We start from the raw sequence: 19,611 nt of genomic DNA on the forward strand, positions 1-19,611 counted from the left end.
GCAGAAAAGCACCCAATTTGTGAGAAACAACGTATAATAAAAACACAACTCTCACGGTCTCACCCAGAAAGAAAAAAAAAAGAAGTTATTTCCATAATTGTTTTTCTAGACCCAATGGAGTTGTTCAACACGAGCGTGCGGTCTATTTTTCCGGTAAAGAGATGCGAGGTGTTCCCGTCGAACATGAACTCGGTGGGGCTGTGGAACAGTAGCGACTATTTTAACCTCAACATCACATTGCCTTTCGCTCCTAAGTTCAATCTTCCGCTGCAAAAGTACACGATCCCGATTCTCGAGGTCGAAATGCTTTTGATGTTCATCTTAACACAAGCCTCCAATTTCTTCCTCAAGATGATCGGCTTGCCTATGTTCGTCTCCGAGCTTCTCGTAAGTTCATTCTACCACGTTATTATTTGTATGGACAGAGCAAAAAATCAAATAAAATTTTGAGAGAGACAACGCGCGTAAAAAATAAAATTCATACGAGAAAAGTTTTAAATTGAGAAATATTTTTGAAAAAATTAATATCATACAAGAAAAGTTTTAAATTGACAGAGGGAGACACCTATATTTTATATTGGTGGGGTCAAATAATATTGGAAAATTATAAGAATACTATTTTAAAAGTGCAACATGTTCAAAATAGTGGGTATTTCAAATCTTTTCATAACTAGTGTTTTTTTTCAAAGTCTAAACAGCTATATTTTTCTTATAAATAAAAAAATAGAAACAGTAAATATAAATGAAGCCCAAAACACTAATCAAATTTAGTAAATTATTTTGTAAACATAATTAGAATGATTATTTATAACTTGAAAAAAAAAAATTCACGATAAATACTTTAGACACACTATTCATGCGATTAGTTTGAAAGAGTACTACCACAAGCAACTTCCACAATAATGATTTTCTATTTGTCAGGCCGGGATATTCCTAAGCGATGCGATGATTGGGAGCGTAGTAGGCGACTATCGAAAAAATGTTTTCATATTCCAAAACCAAGACATCCTCGGCACGATTTCGTTGTTTGCCTACACGATGTTCATATTCCTAAGCGGGGTCAAGATGGACTTGAGCATCGTGTTCCGTACGGGCTCAAAGGCGTTCCACACGGGAGCCCTAGCCATGGTCGCCCCGCTCCTCCTCGGGGCGGGGACTCAGTTAGCCCTCTCCCGCTATTTTCACCTCTCAAAACAAGAGAATCTCCAACTCATGTTCGTCCTCACCACACACTCTCTCACCTCATTCCCCGTCATCGCGTGCCTCCTCGAAGACCTAAAGATCTTCAACTCAGAGCTGGGTCGGCTCGGCCTCTCATCCTCCATCATAAGTGACATCCTAGGGGTGATCCTCGTCGCGCTCGCCACTTTGGCAAAAGTGTGGGACAAGTCCATAGCCCTCGGGCTCTTGGACGTGGTCCTGGTCACCTCATTCACTCTCGTGGTCATCTACGTGGCCCGGCCCGCGATGATATGGATTGTGAGGCAGACGCCTGAGGGTCGGCCAGTGAAGAAAATCTACATCAACCTTATCATCCTCGCGGTGTTGCTATCCGCCATACTCTCTAATTGGTACCACATGACCCTCGTATTCGGGCCAATGATATTGGGCCTGGCCGTGCCTGATGGGCCTCCGCTCGGGTCAGCCCTAGTAAAGATGTTTGACCCTATGACGTCCGGCGTGTTCATGCCGATCTTCGCAGCAATTTGTATGATCAAGACGAGCCCCGCGTCTATGATGTTTACGTCGACAATTTCAAAGGCGAATGCGATTTTGGTGATGGTGGTCGTGCTCTCTAAATTCTTGTTCTCTTTGGTGCCTCCGATGATGAGTAAGATGCCTCTCAAAGACGCTTTGGCTATAGCCTTCATTATGTCTTACAAAGGTGTTGTTGAGATGGCCTCTTACGGAATTGCCAGAGATAGTACGGTACGCCACATATATCCCTTCATCTAATTTTTTTGGGTTGTATTTTGTCGTTAGTAAATTTTTAATATTAAGAAAGTACTCTCGTACACAAAGGGTAATTGGAAAAAAAATATGGCTAAAAACAGTTGGACAAAAGAAAGAAGAAAAATATTAGATAGTAATTTTGACATTTAAAAAATTCACCAAGGAAAAAGGTAATGAATTTTTTTTTAAGGAATAATTAGATTAGAACTTTTTTTTTATCTAATTAGATTATCATGTTCAAATCGTTTGAAATCTTAACGTAGTTCTATTTTAAACAAAGTTATTTAAAATTCAAAATAGAAAAAAAAAAAAAAAAAAAAAAAAAAGAATAGCATACTTCCAAAGAAGAAAAATGGTCTAAAAATATTAGAGTATAAAGGTAATTTTGACATTTTATAAAAGAACATTGATAATTATCAGCGAGCTCCACATTTACTATGTTCAATAGGAAGCTATCACGTCACCGATGATGGCGCTGATTATTATCATTTTCCTTTTAAAAATTCACCCAAAAAAAGTAATTAAAAAAGTGGTATTAGCATAACTTAGTTGTTAATTTCACACTTCCCATCGACCGCAAAGCTATCCTTCAAAAAAAAAAAAATTATAAAAAAAAGTTAAGGATTTATAGACATGCATACATTATTATTGAAAACTCAAAAACTAATTCCCCTAGTACATATATAGGTGATAGACTTGGAGGTGTACACATTTGCGATGGCGGTGATATTCGTGACGGCGGTGGTGGTCCCCCTGGCGGTGCGGCACCTGTACGACCCGATGCGAAAGTACGCCGGATACCAAAAGCGCAACATAATGCAGTCCGGCGTGGGCGACCTCCGCGTGGTGGCCGTGATAAACCGGCCGGAGAACACGGCGGCGGCCATCAACCTCCTGGACGCGATGTGCCCGACGAAGGAGCGGCCGATCTCCGTCCACGTCCTCCACGTCATCGAGATGGTGGGCCGCGCCACCCCCGTCTTCATCTCCCACCAGCTCCAGAAGAAGACCCTCTCCAACTACTCCTACTCCGAGAACGTCATCCTCTCCTTCTCCCACTTCCAGCGCGAGAACTCCGGCGGCGGCGCCGCCGTGGGAGTGTTCACGGCGATCTCTCCGGCGGAGTACATGCACGACGACATCTGCACGCTGGCGCTGGACAAGCTGGCGGCGCTCATCGTGGTGCCGTTCCACCGGAAGTGGGCGGCGGACGGGGCCGGGATCGACGCCGAGGACGCCACCGTGCGCGCCGTCAACCTCAGCGTCATGGAGCGGGCCCCGTGCTCCGTCGCCGTCCTCGTCGACCGCGGCCACTCCGAGAGCGTCCAGGCCGTCGCCTCCCGCGGAGGGGCTTATCGCGTCGCCGTGGTGTTTCTCGGCGGGAGCGACGACCGCGAGGCTCTCACCTTAGCCCGCCGTATGGCCGGGGATTCGTGTATCAGACTCACTTTTATTCATTTCGTCTCTGCCACCGCCGCAGAGGACGGGTCGCCGTGGGATCAGGTTATTATACTCTCTCTCTCTCTTTCTTTCTTTCTCTCTATAAATAATTCATCACTTTGGACAAAAGTGAACTAAAAATGATCATATATTAGTCGGTCAAAATTAAATTGGTCTAATTTTTTTTTTTTTTTTTTAGAGAGGGCTTTATAAGTAGTCAAAGATACAAGATCGGATATTTACAAATATGGTGGGTTGGACAAATATAAATATCTATTTCTAGAACCACACAAACACACCCCATAATTAATCAAATGTGGGAATTGCGCCCGCCGGGATTCGATCCTGCGTCCTCCCCTTGGGAGGAGAGTGGTGTTACCACTTGGCCCCAGCAAGCTTGGGCTGGATATTTAATTGATTAGTACATTTGATTTTTAACTGTTTTTTCAACTACTAGTCGGTTAATCTTAACTGGGTGATAAAAGAAAAGAGAAAATAATTAATAATGACTCTCTGTTAGAACTTTGAGAGAGAGTGTTTGGATCAATTCAGAGAAGACGAAGATCTCTCATTGATGATTAGACTGATGTGACATTTACAAGTATTTAAAAGTAACGACATTCAAACGAGAGAAAAGAAAACGACAACAATTTAAAGGAAATGAACAAACGACAAGTCGTTTGTTCAGACTACACTAACACTCTCTAGATATATAACCATATGAAAACTCGTATTTTGTCATATAATCAACTTTCGATAAATTTTAATTAAATAGTCATGAGATTTTATTAACAAAGGCAACAAAACATTAATAATTGTAAATATTCATTAATAATTGTAAATAAATAACCATTAGACTTCGAGGGCATAAACGAAATATTAAAAACGTCCAAACAATGTCACATCACCATAGTGATTACTTATTTAAAATTTACAAAAGATTGACTATATAGTAAATCTCTAAATTCTAGTGGTTTAATTACTCAATTAATTGAATTAATAATGATTAAATGATTTTCTTATTAATCAATTGAACTAAACTAAAGATGATAATATAAATCAATCAAAATTAAGGTGGTCTAATTTAATCCGTGAAAGGTCGATTAATCTTGACTGTTTATTTAGATATAAAAAAGAGAAATCGTCTCAACTACCACCATCTGATAATTTTTTTTAAAAATTTTCCACCAAAAGCTTAATTTGGCCAAAAATATTATTAAATCACTTGTACAAATACAATTTCACCCTCAATAATTTATGTCAACAATTGATGTCAATTATTGACATAGATGTCTTCAATAGATGTCGATTGTTGACATCTATGTCAACAAACAAATAACTCAAAATTCACAGATGTCAACAATAATTGTCAATTGTTGACATAGAAAATATCAATTTTTGACATCATATTGAGGGTAAAATTATATTTGTACAAATGATTTACTAATACTTTTTGATCAAATTAAGCTTTCGTTAGGAAATTGAAAAAACCTATAATAATTGAGACAATTTCTCTATAAAAAATCAACTATAGCTAAATGGCCAAATGACTTTATATAATTTATAAAAATTATAAAATCTATTGTTAGTGGAGTGGTGAACCTTTAAACAATGCTAAACACCATATGTACAAAAGACCGCGATCGAGTTGAGTTAGTTATAACTAATTTGCTACTTCCCTATTAGGAATCCCACAATGAGAAGTAACAGAAATTCAAAAGTTGTCTAATAAGAACTAAGAAGCCAAGGCAAACATGTGTTGATGTTATTAGGTTCTGGATAACGAGGTGCTTAAGGAGGTTGCGCCGCAGAGCAGCGGTGCGTCGTCGAGCTCGGCCGCGGAAGCCGGGGTTGGGTACCATAAGGAGGTTGTTAAAGACGGGACTCAGACCGCCACTGTGCTTCGATCCATTGTTGGCGATTACGACCTCTTCATCGTTGGACGCAGATTCAATGTCCGATCTCCGCTCACTTCTGGCCTCGACGAGTGGAGTGAGTTTCCTGAGCTTGGCGTCGTTGGTGATCTGCTTTCTTCCACTGATGTTCTCACCAAGGCCTCTGTTTTGGTGGTGCAACAACAGAAGATTTCCTCTCATTGATTTATTCTCTTACTCTCTCTCTCTCTCTTATACATGTATATGCATATATGTATGTGTAAGATTAGTGTAAACCGTAAGGTAGTTTGTTTTAAGCAATTGTAATACAATACTCTTCTCGGTTACGACTACGATTGAATTAATTCAAATGGGAGCTCTTTCGGAAATAAGTTCAGTCACTTGGGTGGGTTTAGTATTGGAGTAGAGTACAAGGATGTAAATGAAATTACCTTCAAAATCCTTGGCGATTCCCAATTTCAAGAAAGCTTTATAAGAGTACTGTAACTGTAACGAAGTTATTGTTTTTATTTATTTACTAGTTTTATAAAAGCAACAATTTTTTTTTTTTTAAGTCAAAAAGAAAAATAAGTAAAATAGAGTAAGTTGAAGACTTTTAATTGTATTAAATTAAATCTAGCAAAATCGTTGTCAATGATGTTTAAAAAATAACAAAAGGTAGAAAAAAAATTCTTTTATGATTCAAAGGTTTTTAAAATACTGAATGTTTTCCTATCTGTCAGATTTCTTAGAAGTATTATAGGAAAAAGAAATTTTAGGTAAGTAAAAGTCGAAGTTAAATTATGATAAAAGAAATTAAAGTTTTTCCACACACTATATATATATATATTATATATATATATATATATATATATATATATATAATAACATATACTCATAATAATGTATGTTATTGGTATAGTATGTTATTGTTATAGTATAATATAGTATTAGTAATCATGATTATAATATACATAAAAAAATTATACAAAACATATTGATGAAAGATGGAGAAAAAAGGAAATTATATAAATAAAAAGATATACAAAATATATTGATGAGAGAGAGAAAAAAAAATTAAAGGTCGGGAAAAAAAATAAAGGATAATGTATGTTATTGATATAGTATAATATAATATTAGTAATTATGATTATAACATACATAAAAAAATTAATGTTTGGTTGGGAAAAAAAATCAAAATTGGAAGGAAAAAAAAAAAATTCAAAACCAAAATTAAAATTGGAAGGCAAAAAAAAAAGGAAAAAAAACCAAAATCGGAAGAAAAAAAAAAGGAAAAAAAAAAACCAAAATCGGGAGCCAAAAAAAAAAAAAAAAACTGACCGCCAAGTGTCGCTTCCTGGAGACGTCACGTGGCGGCACCAGGATTGAAGTTAAAGAGGGAGTGCCTTTTATTAACTATGTTAAGGATTTCGGAAATGATTTTTGGCACAACTCACGAGTGGGAACGATCCACTCATGAGTTGACACGTGTCAGTTGGCTGCCACGTGTCAACTCATGAGTGGATCGTTCCCACTCGTGAGTTGTGCCAAAAATCTTGGATGTTTATTTTGGAATTAGTTCAGTCAACTGGGTGATTTTAGTATTATGAGAAAATGCAAGGACGTAATTGAAATCTAGCATTTTCTAATACAAAACCCTAAATTCCCAAATTTCAAGTTTTCAACGATCCGATTCAACTCCATGAGAGGAAGAGATCAAATGGAACTCCACCACCACAACCACCGAGCTCCGGCCGGAAGCTCGCCGTCATCCTCATCCGCCGGATCTTCCTCCGCCGCCGCAGCAGCCACGAACAATAACAATGCCGGTCCACCTCCTCCTCCGTCGGATCCGATGCATTCATGGTGGGAATCAATCTCCAAAGCCCGGAGCCGAATCGAAACCCTAGCTTCTCTCCTTCCTCCGTCTCTCTCTCCGACGCTCTCCGCCCTCGCCGACTCCGACCGCCCCGCTCTCTCGCTCCTATCCTCCGCCGCCGCCTACTCCGCGGTGTCGTCGTCGCTCTCCGGATCGTCCTCCGATCCTCTTTGCCATTGGCTCTACGACACGTTTCTCTCCTCCGATCCACACCTCCGTCTCCTGGTATCGTCCTTTCTCCCACTCGTCTCTTCTCTATACCTTTCTTTACTCCACTCGCCGGAATCGGCTGCCGCGCACTCGCTCGCAGGATTCGAGGCCGTTCTACTCGCCGTTTACTCAGCCGAGTGTAAGTCACGCGCCGGTAAACCTATCCTCGTCCACGTCCCCGATCTCTCCTATCCCTCGCTCTACCACAACCCTCGCTCTTCCCCCGCCGGAGTCTCCGCCGGAGCTGTCGTCGGAACCGGCGTCCTCTCTCCGCCGCTGGAGCCTCAGACCGCCGTGAAGTCAACCAAGCGCGCCTGCATCGTCGGCGTCGCTTTGGACTATTACTACAAGCACATCGCTCAAATGCCTCCGTGGTCAAAGACCGAGCTCTGCCGCGCCGTCGCATCCTGGGCCGGCGGTGACGACTGTCCCTGCGCCAGAGAGCTCGATCAGAACGATGACGATGATGAGGACGAGCTTTCCGATGGCCTTGCCGAGCTGAGAATTGAGAACGGCGGGCCCGTGAGTGGATCGAGGGTTCCGTTGCCATGGGAGCTTCTTCAGCCGGCTCTGAGGATCCTCGGCCACTGTCTTCTCGCGCCGCTGAGCCCGCCGGAGGTGAAGGACGAAGCCGCCGCCGCTGTCCGGCGGCTCTATGCCAGAGCCTCTCACGACCTGGCGCCTCAGGCGATCCTGGCCACACGGAGCTTGATCCAGCTGGACAATCGGACGAGGGCTGACGAGAGGAATGTCGCCGCCACTACGATGACGGGGAATTCGTCGTCCAACGTCAACACTCCGAGCAAGGCCAAGAAGCCCGAGATCTTGCTGGTTTCCAAGTGAGGTTTTGCTGCTCTGTTTATACTCTCTACATATATGTTTAATATATTTATGAGGTTCGTGTAGTGTTGTTAAGTGTTGATGGTTTTTGTATTTGTAGATTTTAAAATATTTTTTTATTGTTTATATATGAGTAATTATACAAACTGTATTTGTTGTTGCTTTGCTTTTATGGTTTGTTGATTGTGTCTGAGTTTGTTTTTGGTACATTCCAAGAAGTGTTCTTTTCAATGGATTTGATTCTTTTGATGCGTTTTTTAAAATGGATTATTTCTGAGTTTGTGATGGTGTTCGAGTCCAGGTATGTGTTACACGTTATTCTTCCCGAGAAAATAATCACACTTTCTGTTTGCTTACAAAGTTGCTGTATTTTTGTTTAGATGGTTTCATGATTGGGATGTGCAAGTTTCAGCTTATTTTGTAAAAGTTGGGTCTTAGGTACACAATAGGACTGATATTGCTCTTTGAAGTGCCATTAATCGCGCTTAAAGGGTTCTACTTGGGACTTAGGACTATATAGCCTCTCTAGTTGTCTTGTTGGCTTCGATATATATCGAGAAGAGTTTAGTTTAGGGACACATCACAAGAATCCCCAAACTTCCTAGTGGTTCTGAAGAATTCAAGCTGTTTATTTTAATCCCTTGTAGCACTGAAGTGTTACTTGACTAATCAGCGGTTTGATTGAACTTGGAACTTGCTCTTGAGAGAGAGTTCCTTTTGGAGGGTGATTTACAATTTTGGATATGGTGAACGTAGCTGGGTAGTTTAAGTATGAATACGAAGCTGATCAACTCCGAGAAAAGGGATTGAGGCCCAACCAAGATTATATGCATTCAGTTTTTATCTGGATTAAGATCAGCCAAGATATTTGATTGTAGTTGGAAGTTGGTTGGGGAATTATAGCGGTCTTTGCTTTCATGTGTTCAAAATTACTGCTAGTTTGGTCTGTCTTTGATGTAAAGAAGTTATGAAAATCATTTTGGAGTGCTAGATCATTTCACTATATCAAACAGAGGCGTATAAGTGTAGATGTACTAAAAACCATGCAGAGAATAACGAGAGCGATTTTAACAAAGGGTTTTGTAGAGAGCTAAAGCTTTTGTGTCAAGGAACCATCAAGCTCTAGGCTTTCTTAGGTGTTTTTGTTTATCCATATACTGATGCTAGCTTATACATAATACTGACGCTAATCACTTGATGATTAAATATTTGCTTTGACTTGCCGAATGTCGCCTTATGCGTATTTAGTAAAATATAATTAACATAACAGTGATCATCTTTCAAGAAAAAAATAGTTAATCCGTAATGTAGCATATCAAACATGATAACAGATTTGGCACCAGTGTTGGTCATCTTAAGTCTTAACCATATGCTTTTCAAACTAAAAAACCGGAAGTAATTCTAGTTGGAAGCATAGAGCATCGGGTCGAATCGGCTAGAGCTTATTTAGGCAAAGAAAAAACAAACTACCAGAGCTACGATGTCACGTGCAACACATGCGAGGATATCAACATAAGAATCGACATTAGGGCACACAGCTTCAAGCTGAGACTGTGTCATTGGTAACACCATAGCCTCTCAAACCTAGACTCGGCAAATGCCGTTGGTGCTATCGAGAAATGCAAGTATTACCCTATAATTCATTCATACGATATAGCCATCATCGTGGGGGAGGGCAAAGAGCTTCCAATGCAATTCGACATCTCTGTAGGACAAAAAGAAGAATTGCCTTCACCGGTAATTAAATTCAACCTCAAATTTCATGCTCCAAGGGTTGATGCACCAAAGCATATCACGTCCTCAAATGTTAAATTGAAGCATAGTTTTATAATGATCAGATAGTTAAATTGATATATTTAAGCTTAGGTCTCCCTTAAAGAAGATAAAGATGTGCCATTTAATTCTTAGTTTTTTTAATTATTGTGTATTAAAAAATAAAAAATGGTATACTTCATAGAAATCTAAATTTCGGACGTTTTTTCTGTTCTTTTTTTTCCCGCTACATCGTCATCTTCTTCTCTTTTATTTTTAATTTTTACTTCCCTTATGACTCTCCACTAGTCACTTTCTATATATTTGGAAAACTAAAGTATTTCCAAATGTGAACCTTATACATAGTAAGTCCACGTCAATTCTATGACAAATTAGTTAATTATATCTATTTTTCTAATCTCAAAATTAGCTCATTATATCTTGACGTTTTCTTTAAACTCTGTCGATGGATATCAAAATAAGTTACTAATTAACTCAACGGTGGTCAATGTCAACTGTATATATATCATAGTATTAGTCCTAGTATAAGTATAATAGCTGATAAACTGCTACATAATATAAAGAGAAATTGCTTAATTTGCCATCAATTTCATAATATTTTTCTATTTTCCACTAAAACGCTAATTTTTTTTCCAAAATGTCACCATCTATGTCAACAATGTTGACATCTATGTTTGCTCTTCACTATTAGATGTCACCATTGTTGATATAGATGGTGTCATTTTGAGAAAAATTAGCATTTTGGTGAAAAATGAGAAAATGTTATAAAATTGATGACAAATTAGACAATTTTTCTAATATAAACCTTGGAGGGGAAATGTATATTTGTGCGATAATCATTTTTTTTCTTTCAATTCATACTTTTTCAATGACTGAAAAGTGTGATTTTATAGCAAAAATAATAATAGTAACAACGAACTATACTTATATACCAGTGACGCACTCAAACCACTCTATTAGGGGGGGAAAAAGAACAATACGTCATATCTTACAATATAGTAACACAGAACGGTAGTACTTGATTGAATAACTATGACGATCATTATGTTTTAAACTTTACAAATATCTCATACGTTTCCTACCATGACAATCATCCATTACTTTTAAATTTTTATAGTTATATACGTTATTTTGAATTTTATTGACTTTTGTACTTGATAATTTTTTTGAAAACTAAATTACCATGATAATTTTTTTGAAAACTAATACATTGATAAAATATTTTGGTTTTCCATAAACACATTTTTTTTCGTGGTACAACTACAAGCGCAATTGGTATATGAATCGACTAATATTATTGGTAGTGGAGGATTTAAAAAATAAATTCCAAAATTTGAGTCAAATCAGGAAGTGAAAAAGTAAGAAAAACTGGATGACCTTAAATCAAAGGATAAGAAAAACTAAAATGGTCTCAAAAGTCATATAATAGAACAAGGGATTTAAAGAGGTTACTACTAGTAAAGTCATATATATATATGTCTATGCGTGAGTAATTTGACCATGTGGGGATACTCTATAAACTGCCAAAAATAATTGGCTTGCATTTTTCCAATGGATATATCTATTTGTTTTCGTCACACTTTTGTTCTTTTTCAATCTTGATTTTACTACTAACTTACTTGTATAAAAAATTATCTTCTTCAACTACTGTAGAACGAATATCGGGAACGATCAGTCAATATAGCTGTATTTTCTTTGTCATTTAGATAATAAATAGATATTTCTAGTAAACTAAAAGACTTCTAAATACTGTACCTGCTTGAATTGAAAATCCAGGGATAAATCGTTCACACATACGCGCTTTTCAGGTTTTATGAACGACAATAAGAGAAGAAGAAACTATCAAAGAGTTGAATGTCTATTTCTTCAATTAGTATTATAGCTTGAATTTTTTAATATTATGAAAATAAAAAAAATTATGTCTATGTCTCCCCCAATATAGTACATACACCTTATTATAATTTGGGATATGTCTTAATTACGTGATAATAATTAGACTGAAATATTAAGTTAGGAGGTATAAAGTGGTCAAACGACTAACTCTCTCAAATTATTGCAATTTGTTTTGTTTTGTTTGGTATGAAAGAGAAAGAGCGAGAAAAAGGGTGGATTGATTGAGTCTGATAGTAGAGAAAAAAAGAAAAAGAAAATGATGGATTATAATTTTTTTAAAAGTTGATTGATATAATGTGTAGAGATATTAGATTCATCCCTCTTTTGTTGTTTGTTATAAATAAGAATATACATAAATGATTAATGTTATAATTCTATATTGCCATTATAATAATTATAGCAATCAATATTATATTTGTAATTTACTTAACTTTTTTGTTTCCATACCTCCAAATCTTTCCAATTTTGAAGTGATAGTTTTTGGAGGAGCCAACGAAAAATCAATCCTTCTTAATCCTTTTAATTTGCTTTCTTCCTCCTTACCAAACAAACTTTTTTTTTAATCAATTTCCATAATTCAATTCCTCATTTTTCACCCATCCCTCCTGTTTCCCTCCTACTAATTCAACAAGGCCTAAGAGGTGAACACGAGTTTTCTCTCCTAAGGCCTAAGAGGTAAACAAGAGTACATTTCCAAAAATATATTAATTATCATTATGCATAAAAAAAAAAAAGACACCCGACTCAAAACAACTTGAAAATATGAAAACAATTGAGTTTAGTCCTTAAAGTTGTGACATAAGTCCACAAACCAAATCAAAACTCAAGCACAAAGACCATATCTAGTCCGTTCTCGACGATATAATGTATAAAGAAAATAAAACACCGTCCGATCGGGCCATATGCGTTGTCCTTGTTCGATAGGCCCGAAACCCTGTCCGAGAAGAGACGTCCACGAGACTCCCCTTCCTACCATATTGGTCCCAACCCATATTGGTCCGCCCCTCCTAGCCTTAAATGGTTCCTTCAAATACCAATATCTCTCAAGGGAAAAATGTTTGGACTTTTTAAACCCAAAATTAAATATCTCTCTCTCACTCTTCATCTTCTCTCTCTCTAAATCTAGAGAATGTATAAGGGTACAACCCATAGACTCCCACCTCATATTTTCAACCCGACTAATTTTGAGTGTCGAAGTGCTGTTAATGGAAACCCCCTCATCCATTATTAGCTCTATATCTTATGTAAGAATAGATTTAGTCATTTAGCATTTTGTTGTATATATTGACTACTTATTCATCCTCGTTTTATTATTGAGTTTTATAAGCAATTAGGCCACCTAAAACGTTAGGTTTGGGATCTAGCCTATGTTTGGAGTTTTTTAGGGAAATAGCCAAACGTAATAGGTGGCAAATTATGTTTTACTTTTTTGTCCTCAGTTTTTTAATTAGCATATTTTTTTTTTCCTTTTTTTGTGCGTTAATTGTTCCTGATACGTAGGAGGCAGTTATTTTGCTTTTGAATCATTATCCACGTTCTCTCTCTCTCTCTCTCTCTCTCTCTCTCTCTCTCTCTCTCTCTCTCTCTCTCTCTCTCTCTCTCCAGCCACTCCACAAATCGGATCTGGGCGTTCTCTCTCTCTCTCTCTCTCTCTCTCTCTCTCCAACCCGAGTGTGGCTGCGCCCGGCGAGATCGGCACCGGGTGGCGTCGGCCTAGGAGCGCCGGGGAGAGCCGAGTCGACCGGCGTGGAGGCGTGCTCGGCGAGGCGGGCCCGGGCGAAGGTGCGCCGGCCCTCGTCGGCGCTGTCTGCGCCGGAAGCATCGCCAGAGGAGACCCAGGCGGCTCTGGGGGCGCGCGCGGCCTGGGTGGAGTCGCGCAAGTCGAGCCGGGCGCTGGGATGGTCGTGTCGGCCCTGGGCGGCGACGCCGGGACTGTTTGGCAGGCGAGCGGCGGCGATGGAGGCCCGGGCAGCCTGGGCCCGGCCTTCCCCGATGGGAGGCGCACCTTATAATTAAGCTTCTGTAGTATATTATTTACAATTATTTCCATTTATTTCGAAACTAGATCTGAGTTTTTTTTTAACCCAGATCTCAGATCTGGTTTTTAAAAAAATAGTACAGATTGTGTTGTTACAGATGATTTATTTACAGTTATTTCCATTTATTTCCATTTCAAGAATGAGATAATTTCCAGTAATTTACGTTTATTATTTGTGTTGACAGGTTCTCAACAGTAACGCCAATCTTGGTGAGCCGTTCTAGATTAGCGTGCCACGTATAACAATTTTGAAATTTTCTGTTATTTTATATTATTATTGTCTATTATTTAATATAAATATATTCATTATTTCCATCTGATTAAGTAAAATGGCAAATTAGTCTATTAATTATTGACACCTAAGCACATTGGCTATTTTCCTAAAAGTTATGAAACATAGGCTAAAAACAAAATCTATAGTTTCAAAGTGGCTATTTTGCTACAATGCCCTTTATTATTACATCATTTATTTTTTTATTCGAAATATTATAAAAACCTAGCTCCTCTTTTGTTCTCTCTCCAAGTCTCTTCTCCATTTTGTAATCTTAACACCGGAGACTCACTTTCCGGTGAGAAGAGAAAGACGTGTACGGAGAGTCGACCTCTCATCAGTGAACACGTGGCACGTTGGGTCTGTCCCTTTTTTTTGTTACGTAAGCTCTCTCGAAATATTGAATTTTAAATCTCGGTGGAAAATTTTCTTCTCCTTGAATCATTGATTATAATTTTTTAATATAAAAAGATTAGGTCGCTGAGCTGGAGAGATATCGAAGACGAAGATGACATTTGATCTTCAAATATTAGAAAAGCCGCGTAGCCAAAGAGACATTAACAGATAAGCATATTTTGGTGAATTTTTTACTGTTTCTGAGTAAGGAATTCAATATATGCATGGATTAAGCAAGTTCTCACGCGCTAACTGACATGTAGAACTAAGAGACCTCTGAGTCAACGATATGACCCAGTAGTCATAGCTTAAAATAGAGAGAGGTTGAATATACAATTAAAACCAATCTGCCGATCTCGTAGTCGTAGAGATTAAACTAGGATAAAATCTCAAACAAGCCTTTCTTCTTTGTATATTTCGATGTAAAAATAGATAAATAAACAGAAGAAGACAAATATCATGTACATGCACATACTCCATTCTATATATAAAATTAGAAAGCAGAAGAAAATTTGCGTAATTGAGAAATTTAATTTCTTTTTATGAAAGTGAAACTATCATATCACTCATATCCAAAATATAAAGAGTGCTCACAGCAAAGTTATAGACTTTTAGGCAATTAATTATTTGCTGGAAATTAAATTTGAGATGACTTCATATGATATTAAATAATAATAAATTCGACCAAAAAATAGCGACACATTGCTCAACACATCCACACGCTAACATGGAATAAAATAACTAGGAGTAATCTACGGTCTAAGTTCTAACTACCACGACGTATAATTGATCTTTTCTTTCTAAATAGATTATAAAAACACACCTATCTACCCGACACATGATTTTGACACAGAATTCTTTCTTCCAGAATCCAGAGTAAATCACTCCAACAATACTATTTGAGGTAAAGTCGACAATTACAACTCTGGGTTTATTAAATAGTCTGATTCTCACGAACCGACAAAGTAAGCATCCACTTATGACACTAAAGTAAAGTAGAATTATTTTGAAAACATAAACACTTCAAATCGACAACCCAAGCTTTCAATTTATTACAACATTTTTTTATTACTACAAAAGCCATGGCAAACGAAACACAGATTTCACACGTCACCATCAACACTTGCAACACCTTAATTATTCCGGTGATCTCACACGAACCATAATAAATGTGATACGTAACAACACTACTTTCAACAGCAAAACAAATTTGGCAAATACATCTAATTAATAACAGACTAATTAATGGCGGTACAGACCCTCCTGATTTCACCGTCGCTAGGGCTAGTCTTGACGCCGACGAGGCTCATCTTGATCATCGATCTTCCAAACTCGACGCCAAAGTCGAGACCATCTGCGGCGTCGGGGTTTAGAAGTCGCCGGACAAAGGGCTGAGTCCTCGGGTCGGTCCAGAGAAACTGGTCGGACTGAAGGATTCCGCGGCCGTTGAAGAGGTTGTTGTAGTATGACGTGTCGAAATCTGAGCCGCTCCCATTGTCGAGATCGACGCGCCTCGATGCGTCTCCGTTCTGAGGGCACAGCGCTCTTAGGACGGGGACAAAATCAGGGTCGATGGACGGGTCGGCTCCGGACTCGGTGCCGTTGGGGAAGTTGAACAGCCTAAAACGGAACAACCCGCACGAGGTTGTGCCTATGGTGTGTGAACCTATATATATATACACATGCAATTATATTATAGTCATTTGTAAATTAATGTCACAAATTATAGAGTACTACTCCTTTTTTTTTTATACTTACTAATCCTGTACTATAGATATAGGATAATCTAAAACTAAAATTTAATTAAGAAATTAAGCTTAAAGTAAAAGATATGCTGATTTTTATCACATTTATAACTTAGATATCGGATTTGTCTTTATTTTAGGGCTTCGGATATTGAGCGAGGATATATATATATGTATTTTTTTGTTCCTTTTCTGAAAAACAAGTAAATATGAGATATAATTTAAAATGTGATAACCAGAAAATATGTAGAAATATTATACATAGATAAAAAATACTATCAATGAATAATTAATTAATTATACTTATAGGCACATATTATAATAAGTTATTATATATGTACCAAGAAGAACGACGAGGTCTTGAACGTCAAGTTGCAAGGCATTGAGCTTGTCTATTTGTGCAGTGACTGTTTCTCTAGGACCAGGCAAATCTCCTGTCTCCGACGCTAATGAAACCAAACCGTCTCTTCTTCCAGTTGGTACGTCCCATCTTTGTCCACCGGTCTACACACACATGTTATATATATATATATATATATATATATATATATATATATATATATTATATATGTATATAATACGATGGCACGTTTTCAACTACATGGTACTGTACATATATACAATACATATATATTTATACGTACCAAAACGGTGGCGTCACGTGCGGCGAGCGCGAGAATATCGGCGCAAGAGACGACGTTTGGACATTCGGCTTCGAGCCGAGCCTTGGCGTCGTCGATGACCTCGTAGCCGTTGATTCCGCGGTTCGGTGGTGCGGTCTTTTCGGTCGCTGTACCGTTGATGAGGACCGAGCCGTCGCAGCCATGGACAAAGCAGTCGTGGAAGTGAAGCCTGAGAAGCCCCGGGGCTATTCTAGGGTTTGAGGCTAGGCCGTCCGAGACCGCCGCAGAGACGATGGTTTCGGCGTTAGGGCACGAGTCCGAGTAGAACCCGACACGTGTGCCTTGGCCGTGAACCGAGGCGGCGGCGGCGATGAGCAGGAATAACAAAGCCACCGAAGTGGTGGTTTTACTAACGAAACAATGGTGTTTTTCCATTTATGATAGTGTATGCGTGGTAGTGATAAAAGGTGCTTAAGGGCTTTTAGTTGATTGGCTTGTGTTTATGGATAATATATGCTTTGCATAGAAGGGTTTTATAGAACGCGAGTGTCAAAGTTTAGTGCAAGAGGACGTGTGAAAGTAAGAGAAGACGGCTATAAATAAATTGATGTTGAAAGTCATCTGATCTCTAAAAAAAAAAACTAAAAAAAAAACTTAAGGGTTTTGAGAGAGGTGGCAATTATTCATTAATATTATAACTGGGTAATAGAGGATAAACTAAACATAATAAATGGAACACTTCTAAATTATTTTGATAATTTAGGAAATAATTTTTTTATAATATAAGATAAAGATTTATCTACTGATAAATAATAATTTTTCAGAAACTACGAATTGAGACGTAACAATACGTATAGGTGGCAATATTATTATTATAATTTGATTAACTAATTAATATATTAGGGGTTTTCCCGAAAAAAAGAAAGTGCCCATTTTTAAATACAAGAGCCTGCGTACACGCTAACTTTTGATTAACAAATGTAACTGAACTTCCCTTGTCTTATAAAATGGCCAGTTAGCCTTTTTTTACCCCCTTAACTATACCCTTTTATAAAGGAATATACCAGTGTTTTTACCCCGTTTTGAAAAATACAAATAATACAATTTAGTATAAAAAAAAATTACTACATGATTTCAATATGTTTGCATGCACATCTTATAATATCAAATTTACTTCTCAATAATGACTGTTGAAATGTGACGTTAATGAAATTGTGATCTCTTTGTTTGATTGAGGAGATGGATATCAAACCATTGACTCGTCCTTCACACAATTGTTTGTATTAATCATATGCATATAATTTATAATATTTCTGACGAATGGTATTTATTAACCTTTGAAAGTTCTAAATATATTCCAAATTCAACAATTAGAACTCTTCCCTATGATTTTTATTAAAAATATTATTCATTCCTTAACTATATGGGATCATCATCGGATTTTACAGCACAATATAGTATATGTATTTAATATTTCGGTCTGTCTTTACACTTAATAAGTTTGTTGGCTATATTTAACTAATCAGGAAAATTAATCAATGAGTTGTGTACAATATTTCTGTAATCTAGATCTCTTGTTTTACTTTGTATCCCTTTTAATTTACTCATAGTAATATTTGAAGCTATTTAACCTTTGTTTCCTTGTTTATTTGTTTTTTATATGTTTAAAATTTTCCGGTTTTCTACGCAATTTAATGATAACCATTTTGTTCAAAAAAAAAAAAAAAAAAAACGCTAACCGTTTAAATTATACCTAACATTCACTTATTATTTCAAAAGGTATTCATTTCAGTAACTGTTGAGAAACGGAATTTTGAACAGAGAGAGAGAAATGAATTGAATAGAACTTCGTAGCTTATTCTCATTCACCTTTGATGGTACATTGACTGATATAAACTAACAACTTTTGTAACCAAGTTAATACATTTTGGCAATAATTACAAGACTGCTAATTGCAAGCTCAGTTCGACACTAGATTGCCAGCTTAGCACCTTAATGCACAGTCATCGTCACGCACACGCCCATAGTAATTTGTAGAGCATATTGTAATATTTGTATCTCAGACAACGGTTTAGTGAACATATCAGTCAAGTGTCCTTCAGCTGGAATGCAAACGCAAACATTGCTCTGGTACAGGAACGAAACCAATTGTATAGGAACGAATCCATAACTCATTGTAAAAAATAATTACATATTATAACCTTATATTTCTTAACTTATTTTAAATATTAAAACCCACATAATTTATTTTAAAAATAATTACAGCCTATAACCTCAATAATAATTTTGTAATCAATTTATTTCGTTTGATAATTTATATTTAGACATTTAATTATCTATTACATTTAAGATAAATAGTCAATTGGAACGGATAAATTTGTAATTTTTTTTATAAATTTCGTTAAATAGTCATTATTTCGCTATTTTATTTTTAGAAACACTAAAAAAATCTTGTTAATTTGCTGTATAAATTAAAATCTTGACTATTTTCTTAATGAAAGTTTAGAACGATCATAATATCTAATTTTTTGTATTTTTAATCTTATCATCAATTTTTTTTTTAATGATTTAGCCCCTCGCATGTTAGTTTCTGGTTTCGTATCATTAAAAGAGGGAGGGAAAGTTTGATAGAGAAACGAGGGAAAATTCTCACTAATCGATCAAATAGTATAGTAG

The 19,611-nt window shown here is 37.2% G+C and overlaps 3 protein-coding genes across 3 annotated transcripts; 2 read left to right on the forward strand and 1 right to left on the reverse strand.

The window, feature by feature from the left end:
* The first annotated feature begins 114 nt into the window (after positions 1-114).
* On the forward strand, positions 115-5,524 carry LOC149387062 (cation/H(+) antiporter 4-like). The gene is made up of 4 exons (XM_089621586.1): positions 115-387; positions 922-1,929; positions 2,641-3,456; positions 5,166-5,524. Exons 1-4 carry the CDS (start codon positions 115-117, stop codon positions 5,490-5,492), a joined length of 2,424 nt encoding a protein of 807 aa, XP_089477712.1. The 3' UTR covers positions 5,493-5,524.
* A 1,400-nt stretch (positions 5,525-6,924) lies between these two features.
* LOC149387063 (hyccin) lies at positions 6,925-8,459 on the forward strand. Its single transcript, XM_089624826.1, has one exon. It carries the CDS (start codon positions 6,970-6,972, stop codon positions 8,197-8,199), a length of 1,230 nt encoding a protein of 409 aa, XP_089480952.1. The 5' UTR covers positions 6,925-6,969; the 3' UTR covers positions 8,200-8,459.
* A 7,130-nt stretch (positions 8,460-15,589) lies between these two features.
* Positions 15,590-17,437, reverse strand: LOC149387064 (peroxidase 71-like). Its single transcript, XM_089623143.1, has 3 exons — positions 16,957-17,437; positions 16,654-16,816; positions 15,590-16,233 (listed from the first exon to the last, which is right to left on the reverse strand). Exons 1-3 carry the CDS (start codon positions 17,368-17,370, stop codon positions 15,806-15,808), a joined length of 1,005 nt encoding a protein of 334 aa, XP_089479269.1. The 5' UTR covers positions 17,371-17,437; the 3' UTR covers positions 15,590-15,805.
* Positions 17,438-19,611: the final 2,174 nt, after the last annotated feature.

This window comes from Urtica dioica, chromosome 8 (genome assembly GCF_054948205.1).
Source record: "Urtica dioica subsp. dioica isolate 48M chromosome 8, U.dioica_male_clone48M_v1_H2, whole genome shotgun sequence".
NCBI lineage: Eukaryota > Viridiplantae > Streptophyta > Magnoliopsida > Rosales > Urticaceae > Urtica > Urtica dioica.

Coding starts and splice junctions, on each gene's coding strand:
- LOC149387062 (XM_089621586.1), top strand. CDS start 115: ATGGAGTTGTTCAACACGAGCGTGCGGTCTATTTTTCCGGTAAAGAGA. Junction 1,930..2,640: donor GAATTGCCAGAGATAGTACG/GTACGCCACATA, acceptor GTACATATATAG/GTGATAGACTTGGAGGTGTA. Junction 3,457..5,165: donor ACGGGTCGCCGTGGGATCAG/GTTATTATACTC, acceptor TGATGTTATTAG/GTTCTGGATAACGAGGTGCT.
- LOC149387063 (XM_089624826.1), top strand. CDS start 6,970: ATGAGAGGAAGAGATCAAATGGAACTCCACCACCACAACCACCGAGCT.
- LOC149387064 (XM_089623143.1), bottom strand. CDS start 17,370: ATGGAAAAACACCATTGTTTCGTTAGTAAAACCACCACTTCGGTGGCT. Junction 16,817..16,956: donor CACGTGACGCCACCGTTTTG/GTACGTATAAAT, acceptor ATGTGTGTGTAG/ACCGGTGGACAAAGATGGGA. Junction 16,234..16,653: donor AGACCTCGTCGTTCTTCTTG/GTACATATATAA, acceptor ATATATATATAG/GTTCACACACCATAGGCACA.